General features: G+C 44.1%; 1 protein-coding gene across 2 annotated transcripts in view; it reads right to left on the bottom strand.

Annotated features, from left to right (window-relative positions):
* The window catches only part of CAB39 (calcium binding protein 39), an 83,312-nt gene that overhangs the window by 22,399 nt on the left and 47,669 nt on the right, over nucleotides 1-13,244 (bottom strand). For both annotated transcript variants that reach the window (XM_037524196.2, XM_054700145.1), the window contains one exon: nucleotides 1,591-1,755. In XM_037524196.2, the coding sequence (XP_037380093.2) occupies nucleotides 1,591-1,755 (165 nt within the window). The remainder of the gene's footprint in view (nucleotides 1-1,590; nucleotides 1,756-13,244) is intronic.

Raw genomic sequence — 13,244 nt, 5'->3', positions numbered from 1 at the left:
ACTTGTTTCAAGGCTGCCAAGCCTGGAGATGAGGAAGGGAGTTGCTAACTTGCTGGGGCGGAGACCCTCGGGGCCCACACTAGGCCAGGAGCAGTAACAGTCTGTGATAACCAGTCTCCAGGGCACGCCCTTCTTTTAAATGCTGTGTCTTTGAAGTCCCAAATATTAAATTTAGTGTCCGGGTTGAGAGTGGGATAGGTGGAAAAAGGAACTGGATGTTCCCATGCATCACCAACTTTGCAGAGGAAATAAAAACTGTTGTTGGAATTTGATACACTACCAAATATTCGTGAAGCCAGCTATAATAAAGGGAAATATCGTAGTTCTAATCTGCTCTACAGATTGGAAAGAGAATAACAGTATTATATTCAAGTAATCTGTGAGCTGTATCATCCCATCCTTCTCCAAAATTGAAGCTGGCTTTATGTCCATCATTTTCTCCCCCAGGTTTTCAAGTACCTGCACAGACATCCAAGCACACAGAGAAGAGACGGCCCTCAGCCAGGGAAGAGCCCTTCACCCACACACAGGCTTCTCAGACAAGTCTGGTCAGACTGGCTCATGGTCCATTATTCTCACTGATGAATCCACTAAATATCAAGACTGAAAAATTTGTCCGTATAAGCTTGGCAACAATCTCTAATGCCTACAGGGCTGGGTGGGAGATGCAGATGGGCAAAGCAAACCCTGAGACAGAAGAGCAAATGGCACCGTCTGCAGCACGGTCAAGTATGAGCACCTTGCAGCTGAGAGTGGCTGCTCTGCTCTAGCTGAGGCTACCAGCCTACATGGCCAGAGTCAGATTTTCCAAGATGTCAAAACTGTGTATGAAATCTCCTGCTACTTAAATGTTATCCTAATTTAAAAATTCAAAAGCAGTGCCAAGCAAACAGAACACAAATGATCTCTGCTGCAGTGAGCTCTTAATAGGTTTGAAAGAAAAAAAAGAAAAAAGACATAAGTGCATGTTCTCTAAGAGCTCATATACTGCTAAAATCTAACCCTGTATGGTCTTCTCTAGATTGTTTATGCCTTAAAAGCCAAGGACCAGCGACCTATGTGAAAAATAGCAGCTGCTGGGCCTCTCCGGTGGCTGCGCTGTGAAGCTGTCTGCAGCCTCTGCAGCATGAGTTCGATCCCTGCCGGCCAGGGAGAAACCCACGTGGTGTGGCAGACCTCTCCTGCCTCGCCTGCTGCTCCCCTCAGCAGTGTCTTTGGTCTGTCTGCCTGTTCTGCTCCCCGCTCTCTCTGGTGAACCCTCTCACCCTCCTGTGCCTCTGACCTGTACCCCAGTTCTTGTATAAATAAATAAATCTTTAAAAAGAAAAGATTAAAAAAAACCCAAAACCAGCAGCTGTTTATTAAAATTAAGCAGCTTCATGTAAGTGAGGAAACACCTAAGCCTGAACCCCTCCCCCCCCCCCAGTTCCCACCCTGTCTCCGCCGATGGCACAGGCAGACGGGCTGGCTAAGGTCAGTAACCTGAGCCAGGAGCCAGCAGGAGTCTTAACATGCTTCAAAGGAGAGAACACATGGAAAGAGACCACGAAGAGGGTCCAGTTTTTGAAAAGTAAGAAGCTGATTTTTTACCTCAAAGTCGATGAGCTGTAAATCAGCGACCAGCGTGCTAAGGAGCCCACTATTATACAGTTCTTGAGCAAGCTGTGCGACCGCCTCTGTCTGTGGCTCTTTTTCATTTGTGCCATACAGAATTTCCTTCATGGCAACCAGATTTTTGGAGACTTCTTCTGTAGCCTGATTTTGGGGGAGAGAAGAAAAACAAGTTTAACACACATATAAACATACCCACATTTGTTAAATACCTTATCTTTATATTTCATACCCACCGACTCACATACAAGATGCAAAGGTGGGCAAACCCCATTCCCGCCCTCAGGAGCTTAACATTAACACGTGTGCATATGTGGGAACCAACATGCATGTTCAATGGGGAAACTGTCCACTGGAACACTGAAAATAATATGCAGGGAAGAAAGAGAACAGGGAGAGAAGGTTCAATGCCTCCTGAAAGGGAAGGGAGACATCCCAGAAGAGGCACCTGCACTGACTCTGAGGGCAGAGAGATGCTGACTCCAGCACTGGGGGAAAGAAGACTTAGGGGATAGGAATGGACAGGTGAGAGGGAGGGAGATGCACAGGGTCTGTCAGAGAAAAGGCACAGAGCGGTAAGGGAGTGACAGCAGGAAATGAATGCAAGCTAAAATGTTAGCAATAAACAAAAAGTCACTTCTGGCCAAGATGAAGGAACAGGGCTCAATTTACCATTCCACATGAAAGAGACTAAAAGAACAGGAGAAAACATCAAACAATGAATTTTAAACAGCACAGGGCAGTGATGTGAGAGAAGGAAAAGGACTGCCGTGACACGCACAACTGCCCTGGCTTGTTGCCAAGGAAGCATGCCCAGGTGACATCACGGGAGGAGAGAACCAGGTGCACAGGTGGTTTCTGTGATGATGAGACAGAACTTGGGACCTGCAGAGGCCAAGGAGACTAGAATCCACAGGGCAGGGCACCAGAGAGAAGTGGGCACTAGAGGTCTGCAGGGACTCACTTCCTCAGCTGAGTGCTGATAAGCTCATGCACGCAAGGCGCCACCCAAGGCCAGGGAACAGAACAGGGAGTGCTCAGAAGGCTCAGGAGCAGGTCACAGGGCAGCGCACTCCAAGGGCTTTGCCTCAGTTACTAGACAAAATTAGACCTAGATAAAACTCTGCTCTGGTCCCCCACACAAAATTGAAAGCAAGTGTAGAGAGGATCAAGACACATTGGTATGTTGGAAAACACACCAATAATGAGAAAAACCATTCACAGAAACAGCCCTGCAAATCACACAGCTGGCATAAATAATACTTAGGAACATGGAAAGTTACTATAATTGTATTTAACGTATTTAGGGGAAAAATAAGCATGTTAGTAGCGATGCAAAAGACATTTTCAAAAGACTCAAATCAATCACTTAGAAATCAAAACTACAGTATCTAAGACAAAAATTACACCGGATGGGATTGAGAGCAACGAGATACTGCAGCAGAAACTAGTAAGCAGGAAGACAGCAATAAAAATTCCTTGATGGACCAAGGTGGGGCAGTGGGAGGGGTGACAGGGAGGCCACACCGTTGAGTTACAGGCCAACAGTCCACTACGAGTAACCACAGTCCTCAAAGGGGAGGCAGTGGGGGGGGGGGCAAGAGAAAATATTTTAAGACATGACAGAAAAATTCCCAAACACGATGAAATCTATAATCCCATGGAAACAAGAATTTTTTAAAAATCCTAAACATAAGTGACAGGAAGAAAAATACACCAAGGCACGGAATAATCCAATTGCTTAAATTTAGTGAAGAGAAAATTCTAAAAAGCAATCTAAGGAGAAAAAAAAATTACAAAGAATCAAAAAATAACAGTTTTCTTGACAGAAATGAGGCAAATCAAGATAGCAGAGGAACATTATGAAAGTTCTAGGGGAAAAAGGATATCTTAGAATTCCGCACTAAGCAAAAAAATATTCAAAAATTAAGGTGAAATAAAATTTTCGAGACACAGAAAATCTAGACGATTGCATCCTGCACTACAGGAAAGTGGTTCAGGAAGTCCTATGGACAGAAGGAAAATGATTCAAGATGAAAATCCGTATACAGAGGAATGAAGAGCACTAGAGCTAGCTAGTAGTGTGGGTAAATAGTGTTTTTTTAACATTTTTTTTTTAATGTCTAAAAACAATAGGCTGTTGAAAATAACTGTATTCTGAGGCTATGACATATTCAGAATAAAAACACAGCAATAACAGCCCAAAGGGGTGTATGGAGTCTAACGTCATTAGGTTCTCATATGTGAAGCAGCATAAAATTTCCCGAGGAGACTGCCGTGAGTTCAAGTTACATACTGTAGGTCCTAAAGCTAGCATTTAGAGGGTTGGGGAAAAAAAAAAACCCCACACAGTTATAGCTAAAACACTGAAAAGGAGACTCAAGTATCAACAGAATATTAAAGCTATGTGAAGATATATATGTATGTATATAAAAAGCTTTATAACAAAAGCAGTTAAGATCAGAAATACACTTCACCGTAGACTCAAAGAACATCCGTATTTAATTTTACCTAAGGAACCATCTAGTCTGTGGTCCTTTCTTCTGCAACCTTCTTATCGGACCAAATGACTACACTGCTTCATCTTAAGTATTTCCAGCATCGGGTAATTCAGCATTAGCAGATCTCAGAATCAGACAGTTATTAGAGAATCTGTAAGACAATCAGTGCTTCACTAAGTTGCCTGCCAGTCCTGGGCCCACACTGCAGATTGGGCAGTATCCTAACCTTCCTCTCTTGTTGTGTCGTGCAACACCGCAATGACGAAGACATGGGTGTCGTGAAGCAGGCTGCACAAGGCAGGATGAGGCGGAGGGCAAGATCCTGGCTGTTTTTATTGATAGAACAATCATAGAGCATCAGCTACGTGTGTTAGGAGGACAAGGAGAAAGGATGGTGACACTCAGGAATGTCATCTAGGGCTTGGGGGACAATGAGTCTGCTGACCATGTTATCAGCTTGATGACCAAGTGTTGTCATCGAAACTGGACCCCACACCCTTGGCTATGGTCCTAATCTTATCAACAAGGCGTTCCACTGGTCAGCTTCTGGGGTCCCTTGTCGTACATTGGTCCTCGGCCCCCCGGGCGTACCCCCGGGTCATACCTCATGATGTGTGAGTCGGGAGTAAGTTTATGCATCCGTCCTCAGCTCCCTGGGCATTCCCAGTCATACCTCGTGATGCACACCCTTCCAGGGTGATCAGGCTCTCTGCTCTTGATTGATATGAAAGGCACCTTGTAAGGTTTGGCTCATATGACTGTGACTGGACAGTTCTGACCTTTGTATAGGAATGCAGAACTGTAGGTAACCATAATGGTAGGTGAACAGGCTGCTTAAGTCTAGCAGACCCACACTCTGTGCACATTGCCTCCTCCAGACACCTCCTCCTAAGAAAGGTAGGAAGAAAGTCTCAAGCCTATCCAGAACGGAATGATGCAGAAGACCCCGGACTTTGACTTGCCCATCACAGATGCTGATGCCATGCAAAGGCACTGCAAAGAAATTCTGCTATTATAATTGATGCTCAGAGAGTTTAGCATGAACTAAAATTTATTGTCTTTCACAAGCACTGCTTGAAAATCTGACAGGTATGCCTCCCATGGCCTCAGACAATGACCAAATGCTTAACAGGAAATAACTATGATGAGGCATCATTACGCCTCTTGAGTCACCTGCTCTTTCCAGCAATGCTCTACTAAAGAGCCCGCACGGCTGCTCGGGCACTTACACACACACACCTGTTTTCACATCACATTCAAAAAGTGGTTTTGCTAAACATTTTGATATAAAAAATACACTATTTCCTCCATATTTTCTATCAGAAAATGAAATGAAGTTAATTTGGTATGATCTTTTTACTAAGTTATGCTGATTTCTATTGACTACTAAATGTTCATAAATCCTCCTCCTAAAAATCACTTGATGAAACTTAATTTAACAGGAACTTTGCCCTTTCCAGCCTGTTCTCACTCCAATATAGTGCCTACATTTCGAACACGAGGTCGTCAACCCATATGCAAATTTTAAGTATCCCAGGATGTACTTTTTCTGGGCCAGGAGATAAAAATAATTTATAAGTTTTCTCCTATAATCTATATAATTACAAGCTCTGCTTCTTCAATTTCATTTTACTAATCTCTACTTTTTAGATAATTCTCTTTGACATTTGTTAGGTTTTCCAAGTGTATCAGCTATTGATTTTATACCAGTAACCTTAGGTGGTGCCTCTCAGCCCCCTTTCTGTCTCTGGCTGGATTAAAATTCTGAGACACTCAGCAACCTTTCATATGCCTCAGTTTATATATACTTTTCTTTTAAATCATTGTACAATTTTAAACCTGAATTCAGGCCATGCTCTATACTCTCCTGAGAGCAAAAGATGATAGGAAAGGGTGCTAGCTAATGGGTCCCGGTTTCTTTAACATGATGAAGATCTTCTAAAATTGTGGTTATAGGTACACCTATCTGAGAATGTACTAAACCACTGAACAGTACACTTTCAATGGTGACTTGTATGGTATGTGAGTTACAGCTCAATACAGCTATTCTTTGAGAAACAGAGAAACTGAAAGCTATTTGTGGAATTTCTGAGTAGACTAGCTACCTCGATTCACAGATAAACCCCCTTCTTCCCTTTCAAGAGACAACACTGTCACCCACATTACAGGTGCGGGGAAAGGCCAGTGGAATTCTCTCACCTGGTAACCATTATACTCATTTACCCATGTGAACCCTCACCTTCTGGATACCACTCACCTCCTACCTTCTGAGGGACTCCCCTGTCCTGTCATGTCCCTCTCATGCAGTCAACCCCCTTCTCAGTTGATTTTTTCCTACCAGTTTTAAAATAGGATGAAGATTCCCAGTAGCAAAAACTGCATAAGCTCTCCCATAGCTCCCCAAGCCCAGTTGCACCTCCCATGATTACGTTTCTCTAAACACCTGCTGAGTTTATGACCCACATCTCTTTCCTAGTCACTCTTCAGCCCAACCCACAGCTTAGTCATCGATGACCTGCCTGGCAAAAAAAAAAAAACACAACTCAGTCTCATCCCATGTGAGCTCTTGGCAGGACCTGAAGTCTGTCACACCCTTCTTTTAAAACCACTCCTTGTCCCTGTGATGTTGCTTTGCGCCTGTCTCCCTGTGTCTCACAGCTAGTTCTCCTTGACTGGGCCATTTAAATATCAGGTATTCCTCAAGACAGGGACTTGGCCTTCTTCTCATTCTATCCTCTCTCCCTGAGTAATCTCACCCACACCCACAGCTCTAATCAACACCTAAATGCAGATACCTCCCAGATCCCTATCTCGAATCCATTTCTCTCACTATCTCATTCAGCAGCCCGCTTGAAATAGCTCCACTTGGCTGTCTCAAGGTACCTCTAACTGAAATCACGGAAAATAGGACTCGCGATCTTGCCGAAGACCTGGTGTTCTTCCCTATCCTTACTTCAGGGAGTGATACCACTACGATGGTATTGGACCGGTCAGACACCAAGGAGTCATTTTCAATTCTTCCCTCTTCTTCACCCACCTGAATACCTCAGTCAGCGCAAGCCTCCTAAATCCACTCACTGCCTCTTAACTGGTTTCCCCGGATCCCCTACAATCCATTCTCCAAATCAAAAGTATACCTTTTCACAACACAAATACAATCAACACAGTCCCTCTCCTTAAAATGCTTCAATGGCTATTGCTCTCAGCCTGCAGAAAATCCCATCTTCCCACCACCTGTGCCATGCAGCGTGGCCTGGCCAACAGTCCCTGACCTTACCCGCACCCCGCCTCCTCCCCACCACCTCCAGCTGGTGCTCTGCTAGGATGGCTCTTCTCTCGGGGCCCTTGCACATGCCATTTCCTATTCTTGGAATGTCTTTGTGCACAAGTCCTGCCCTCATTTTCCTGGCTGGCTCTCACTCTTCCTTCATTGCTCAGCTTGGTGATCACTTCTGAAGAGAAGTTCCTTGAGGTAAGTCATTTCTTAAATTCTTCTTTACAGAAGTGTTTCTATAGTTGTCTATAATTGTGTTTTCCTTGTGATTTGTGACTAAAGCCTGTCTCCTTCTCCTCCAGCCCAGTGCTTACAGGTGGCTTACAAGACAAGAGCTGTGACAGCTAATTAGGCACGTCTGTAAGTTGGTCTCCCAACCACATCCTGAAAAAAGTGCCCCCAAAATATGCATCCCCAAAGCCTCAAGACTAGAACAGGGCTTAGATGAAAAGCTGACGCAAATGATACACAAGTAAGATTGCAGCAGTGGGGTAGAGACTTTCAGTGGGGCCTCCCATGGCCAGTTACCAGACCTCTGTGAGGTAATCAGAGCAGACCGTGAAAGAAAAACGAAATTAATGAGCTTTATAATAACGTATTAGCAGTCCTGATAAGAGTTTAAGTCCCTATTTCAATCGACAACTTTTATTTTTAGGCTTATTTCAAATATTTGTGAGATCTGGACAATTACAAATTGATTAAACAAAAGCTTTAAAAAAAAGAAAGGAAGAAGTATGTTCAAATATTACCAAAACATGATCAGAAAAGTTTAAGAAGTTGAATATTTACTCATATTTTAAAACTGATAGACAAAATCAACTGAGAAGGGAGTTGACTGCATGAGAGGGACATGACAGGACAGGGGAGTCCCTCAGAAGGTAGGAGGTGAGTGGTATCCAGAAGGTGAGGGTTCACACAGGTAGATGAGTATAATGGTTACCAGGTGAGAGAATTCCACTGGCCTTTCCCCGCACCTGTAATGTGGGTGACAGTGTTGTCTCTTGAAAGGGAAGAAGGGGGTTTATCTGTGAATCGAGGTAGCTAGTCTACTCAGAAATTCCACAAACAGCTTTCAGTTTCTGTTTTTCAAAATGTCTCAAAATGTGCCTGCCAAATGAAGATGCACTCGCAGAACAAATACCTGTGGTGGTTTCTGCTCAGCTCTCACTTGGCTGCCTTCACAGGCACATGTCAGCACCACCCCGGCAGCAGCTCCAGCTCGGGTCTGCTGCACTGCAGCAGTGAGCTCCCGGCCTCGCCTCTCTGGCCACGTCCCCGAGACTGCCATCTCCTTGCCTGTCCCCGCACACCTACTGAGTAAGCTGCTCCCACTTACAGCTCCTCCAGCCCTGTACCCTTCCCAGCTGCTGAGCTCATCCAGATGCCTAACCCCAGGAAGGGCTCTCTGATGCCAGTTTCCTGGCCTGCTAAGCTGCTTGCCATGGCTCCACCATGCTCACAGCTCTCACTCTCCTCAGGGGTGCTGGGGGCCATTTACTGGATCCTCCTCCACTTCAGCATCCTGGGTTATAGGCACTATAGAAAGCGATGGAACCAGTGCACACCTGGTACAGCCCAGTTCACGTTGCTCGAATGCCTACCATCTGGCCAGAAACAGCCCTTCAAACTGGGTTGAGTTCAAAACAGTAACTCCTAGCACCAAATACTTAAAAATTACTTCACTTTCCTCAAGAGACTTTAGTCTCTCTTTCTCCACTTCATATCTCGGCGTCTAGCTCTTCAATTTCTAGATGGAGACGAGACATCCTGTAAAAACATCCTCTACTTCCTCAGTCCATCTTGACATTATTTCTGCCCATTCTCTGTCTCAACCTTGGAGACACATCAGAATCACTTGGAGGACTTCCAAAAACGTCCTCCTTATTAGAGACGAAAGGAAAAGCAACAATAGTACTCTCCTGTGAAGCCACCAGCTTAACCCCAGGACTGAAGTGAACATTGAGGAGATTCTGCCCTCACGTACCTCCTGACAAGGAGCACCACTAAGGGCAGAGCATCACATATGAGACTTTCCTGACAAAAAGACATCACCCGAATTGACTCATGAGGAAATGCCGGCCAAACCCAAATGAAGGGGCAGTCTACAAAATGACTGAGCAGTACATTTCAACAGTGTGGAGGTCATGCAAGTCAAAGAAAGACTGAGGTATTTTTCTAGATTAAAGAAGATCAAAGGACAAGCTACAACTACATGGAAGGCACGGTCTGGAAGTTAACAGCATTGTACAGATGTTGGGCCATAAGACTGAGAGCCTTTCCATTTCTTAAGATCACTAATTTTAAACAGCCAGCCTCACTCTCTCACCCCCGGACATCTCTGTCTCTGCTCAAGGGGACCTGAAAGCCTGAACGCTCCTGTTGTCCTCTCCTGCTTGGAGGACTTGCATTCATGAAAGCCTCTCCTCCCTCTTGACCTTGGTTCAGGCCCTGGCCTTCCAGTGCCACAGGTTCTTGTATGTGTTTTGTTTCCCTGACATGTCTCCAAGGGCTCTGGAAAGGGCGTGTGTACACTTCTTACACCCCCTAGTCCACCCAGGCCTAATGCGGGGATTTTCACATGGCCCAACTTCACGACTCTGTCAAGTGCCTGGACGGTGTGGGGCATCTGGTCAGTGAACACAGTGTTCTGAGACACAGACGCTACACTCGTGTGGCTGGTTAAGCCTCATATTGAGTTTCAAGGGCACAGAGTAGGAACAGCAGGCAACTGTTATAAACACACGGTCATGAATAGAAGCGTGGGAGTGAATACCCCTCCCCGTGGCAAGCCCCTCAGTGACTGGAAAATGATGTGTCTTGGGCCTCACTACCTCCCTCACGGTTGACTTGTTTGGGTGAGAGGAGCATTTATTTTCATGCAGCTTTTGAGAAGGGGCTTACTCCGGGGCAGCTGGCAGAGCTGAGCCACATGGGAGGGTCTGGGCAGAGCTTCTCAGTCTTGGCTTAGCTGAGAAGCAGGGTTCCTACCTGCCAGGGGGCCAGGCCATCGAACCCTGTTTCATGAAGTCTCACTGACTTCCACATACAAATGATTGGTAATAACTTACCTTTTAATTAGTACCTTCAAAAATACTTTCAAACTATGACTAAGTGGATCTACTTAAGCAGTAACCAACATTTCAGAGTTCATACCTAATTCCTCGCCTCACTAGTAACACCCTAAGAAATATATTTCCCTCCCAGGGTGAGAGACAAGCAACTACTTCAAATTTTTAAGGGTCCACAATAACTTCCCTGATCAGAACTGTGGCTGTGAGACTTTTCCCCGTCTGCTTTCCCACCAGAAAAACAAAGTGGAAAATCAAGCAACTGGGAAGGCAAGCAGTGACACAAATAGCCTATTCCAGACTTCCAAAAACTCAGGTTTCGTTATTTAATCTCTTGTCTTAAAACCCACAGTACCCATCACTGTCCTATTTCACCAACCTCAAACGCAATAGCTCAGATACAAAGTAGGGACCAAAAATACAATTTTAGAAGATTCAAGGATATGCCCATTAATGTTTCCAGACTGTGTCCCACTGGGTTCACAGCCCTTACCACCTTTTCCTCCTTGGAACCCGACACACCAGCTACTTGGCAGATCCACAAGTGGCCTTCTAGGAGGAGGTGAGAGGTGGCAAGATGGCTACTAACATGAAGGTACAGGACTGTCTGGTGGGGATAAGACTGGGTCTGCTCTCCCTTGCTCCAATTGTTAATGGTTAAGCCTAACCTTAATATATAAGGCACACTTAAAAAGAAATACAGCAAGAATAAAATGGTTAAAATATAGAAATGACTAAATCAGAAATTAAAAGGTAAATACACTGAAAGGATATTCTAATATTCATAATAATGCATATTTTAACTTTATTATTCATAATAACTTAAATAAACTTAATAAAAAATAATAATAAGCTTAAAATATTAAATTTACTTTTCTTCAATCAAAGGCAAAAGACTTCTATTAATAGATACACTAGTAGTGGAAAAATCAAATTAAAATAGGTAAATAGCCTCAAAAAGATATTCTACTTTATAATAACAACAATCTTACAGTTATTTTAAAGTTTTTCCCCCTTCTATCAGAGGGAAGCTTTTAGATGATACACTTACAGTAGAAAAATAAATTGGTGCAACTTTATTGTAGGGTAATTTCACATGTCTCAAAGGTGTAATCCCCTCCCCGAAGTAGCTCAGTTGGGAGATTATTAAGACTGAAAAGGTAAATCCCTCTGAAGCACCAATTATACTTCTAGGAATTTACCTTCAGGGAGTCAACTACACAAAACTGTATGTTCATGCAGTGTTAATTACAATGGCAAAGAGTTCAAAATAAAAGGTATTCCACTGAACTGGTTAAATTATGGCGCATCCTGTAAAATGGAAAACCATGGCAAACTGGAAATAACGTGGGCCTAGATTGACAGGCTTGATGGTAACATTAAATTTAAAAATAAGCCTAAGCCACAGAATAGCATGATTCCAAGCTCATTTACTTACTTGCCCCACAGCGAGAGCCCTAGAATATGAATGAGAACATATTCCATTAGGCTAATCACTAGCAGTCATCTCATATGGTAGTGAATTACGATGAGCTTCATTTTTTTCCTTTGTTGTATTTTTCCAATTTTTGGAATGAACAGATGTCAGAACACACTGCTTCATACAGATACACAGAAATCAATTAAAACGACTAGACTTAAGGAAGCATCATCTCGCGCACAGCCCACACCACTTACAGGGTGGAGCGCTCATGAAGAGACAAAGAGGGAGCAGTCACGGCTTTCAGTCTCCTCACATCCCACCCCACTCCACCCTTCCCCCGCCCTGCGATTTCAAACGAATAGGGCCACAGCTGCTGAAGAGAAAGACTGATGACTTTCAGGTTTTGAGCCAGGGCTAACAAGGAGCATTCTCAAGCCAGTCAGGGAGGCCAATTCTGGGGCAGGGAAAATTAATTCTGAGTTGACTGAATTATGTTTGAAGTGCAGTTGCCGCAGTATGGTATCATGGTGTCTTAAGAAAGATTTTTTTATTTCAAATGTTAAATTGAGGTAGTATTGTTTTTACAGCACTGCATGGGATTAGGGGATTCAGAGGTACAGGTCACTCACACCTCTTCAGATGTATGTCACAGCATCTTACGTGTTGAAAAACGTCAGATGTTATTTAAATCAGTGGTTTTTAAGCACTTTGGAGCCATATCTTACTCCCAACTCCTCCTGTTTGCCACCATTTTTCAAAATAGAAGTCTTTTGTAGAATCCTAATATCCAAATTAAGATAACATAAAAGTGAAAAAACAGATAAAGGGAGAAAGAGCCCCTGAAAGTGAAGCCTAGCTGTTTCACCAGTCTCCTCTGCACAGATGTGGAACATGAATAGCAAAACACACACACACACACACACACGCACACACGCACACACGCATGCTCACTCGCTCCTTGCCCCAGCCCCTCCAATTTCTAACCAAAATGAGATCCCTGCTAAGATCTAGCTCATTAGAAGCATCTATCAATTTCTCCAGATAAGTAGTGTTCTTTAGGTCATACGGTTTCTGTCACAACTACTCAGTTCTGCCACAGCCGCAGCAAAGCCGCCACAGTCCACACGTAGATGGATGGCGGCTGTGGCTGTGTCTAATAAAACTTTCTTTAGAGAAATAAGAAATGGGCAGGTGTAGGGCACACTTTATTGACTTAGGCCCTGGAAAATAGCTGGTGGGTAGAAGACAGGTCACAGGATATGTGAACCTGGAATGAACTGCAGCTGACCAGCAAATAAATCCTCTCAATTCTCCCTCAGAAGTCTAGTCTAGAATCATGCTTCTCCTCCTTACCCTTCCGGTCTCCT

This window comes from Talpa occidentalis, unplaced genomic scaffold (genome assembly GCF_014898055.3).
Source record: "Talpa occidentalis isolate TD23 unplaced genomic scaffold, MPIMG_talOcc4v2.1 talOcc4.3, whole genome shotgun sequence".
Classification (NCBI taxonomy): Eukaryota; Metazoa; Chordata; class Mammalia; order Eulipotyphla; family Talpidae; genus Talpa; species Talpa occidentalis.
Note: the sequence above shows the minus strand (reverse complement) of the source record. Positions and strands in the feature narration are given on the sequence as shown.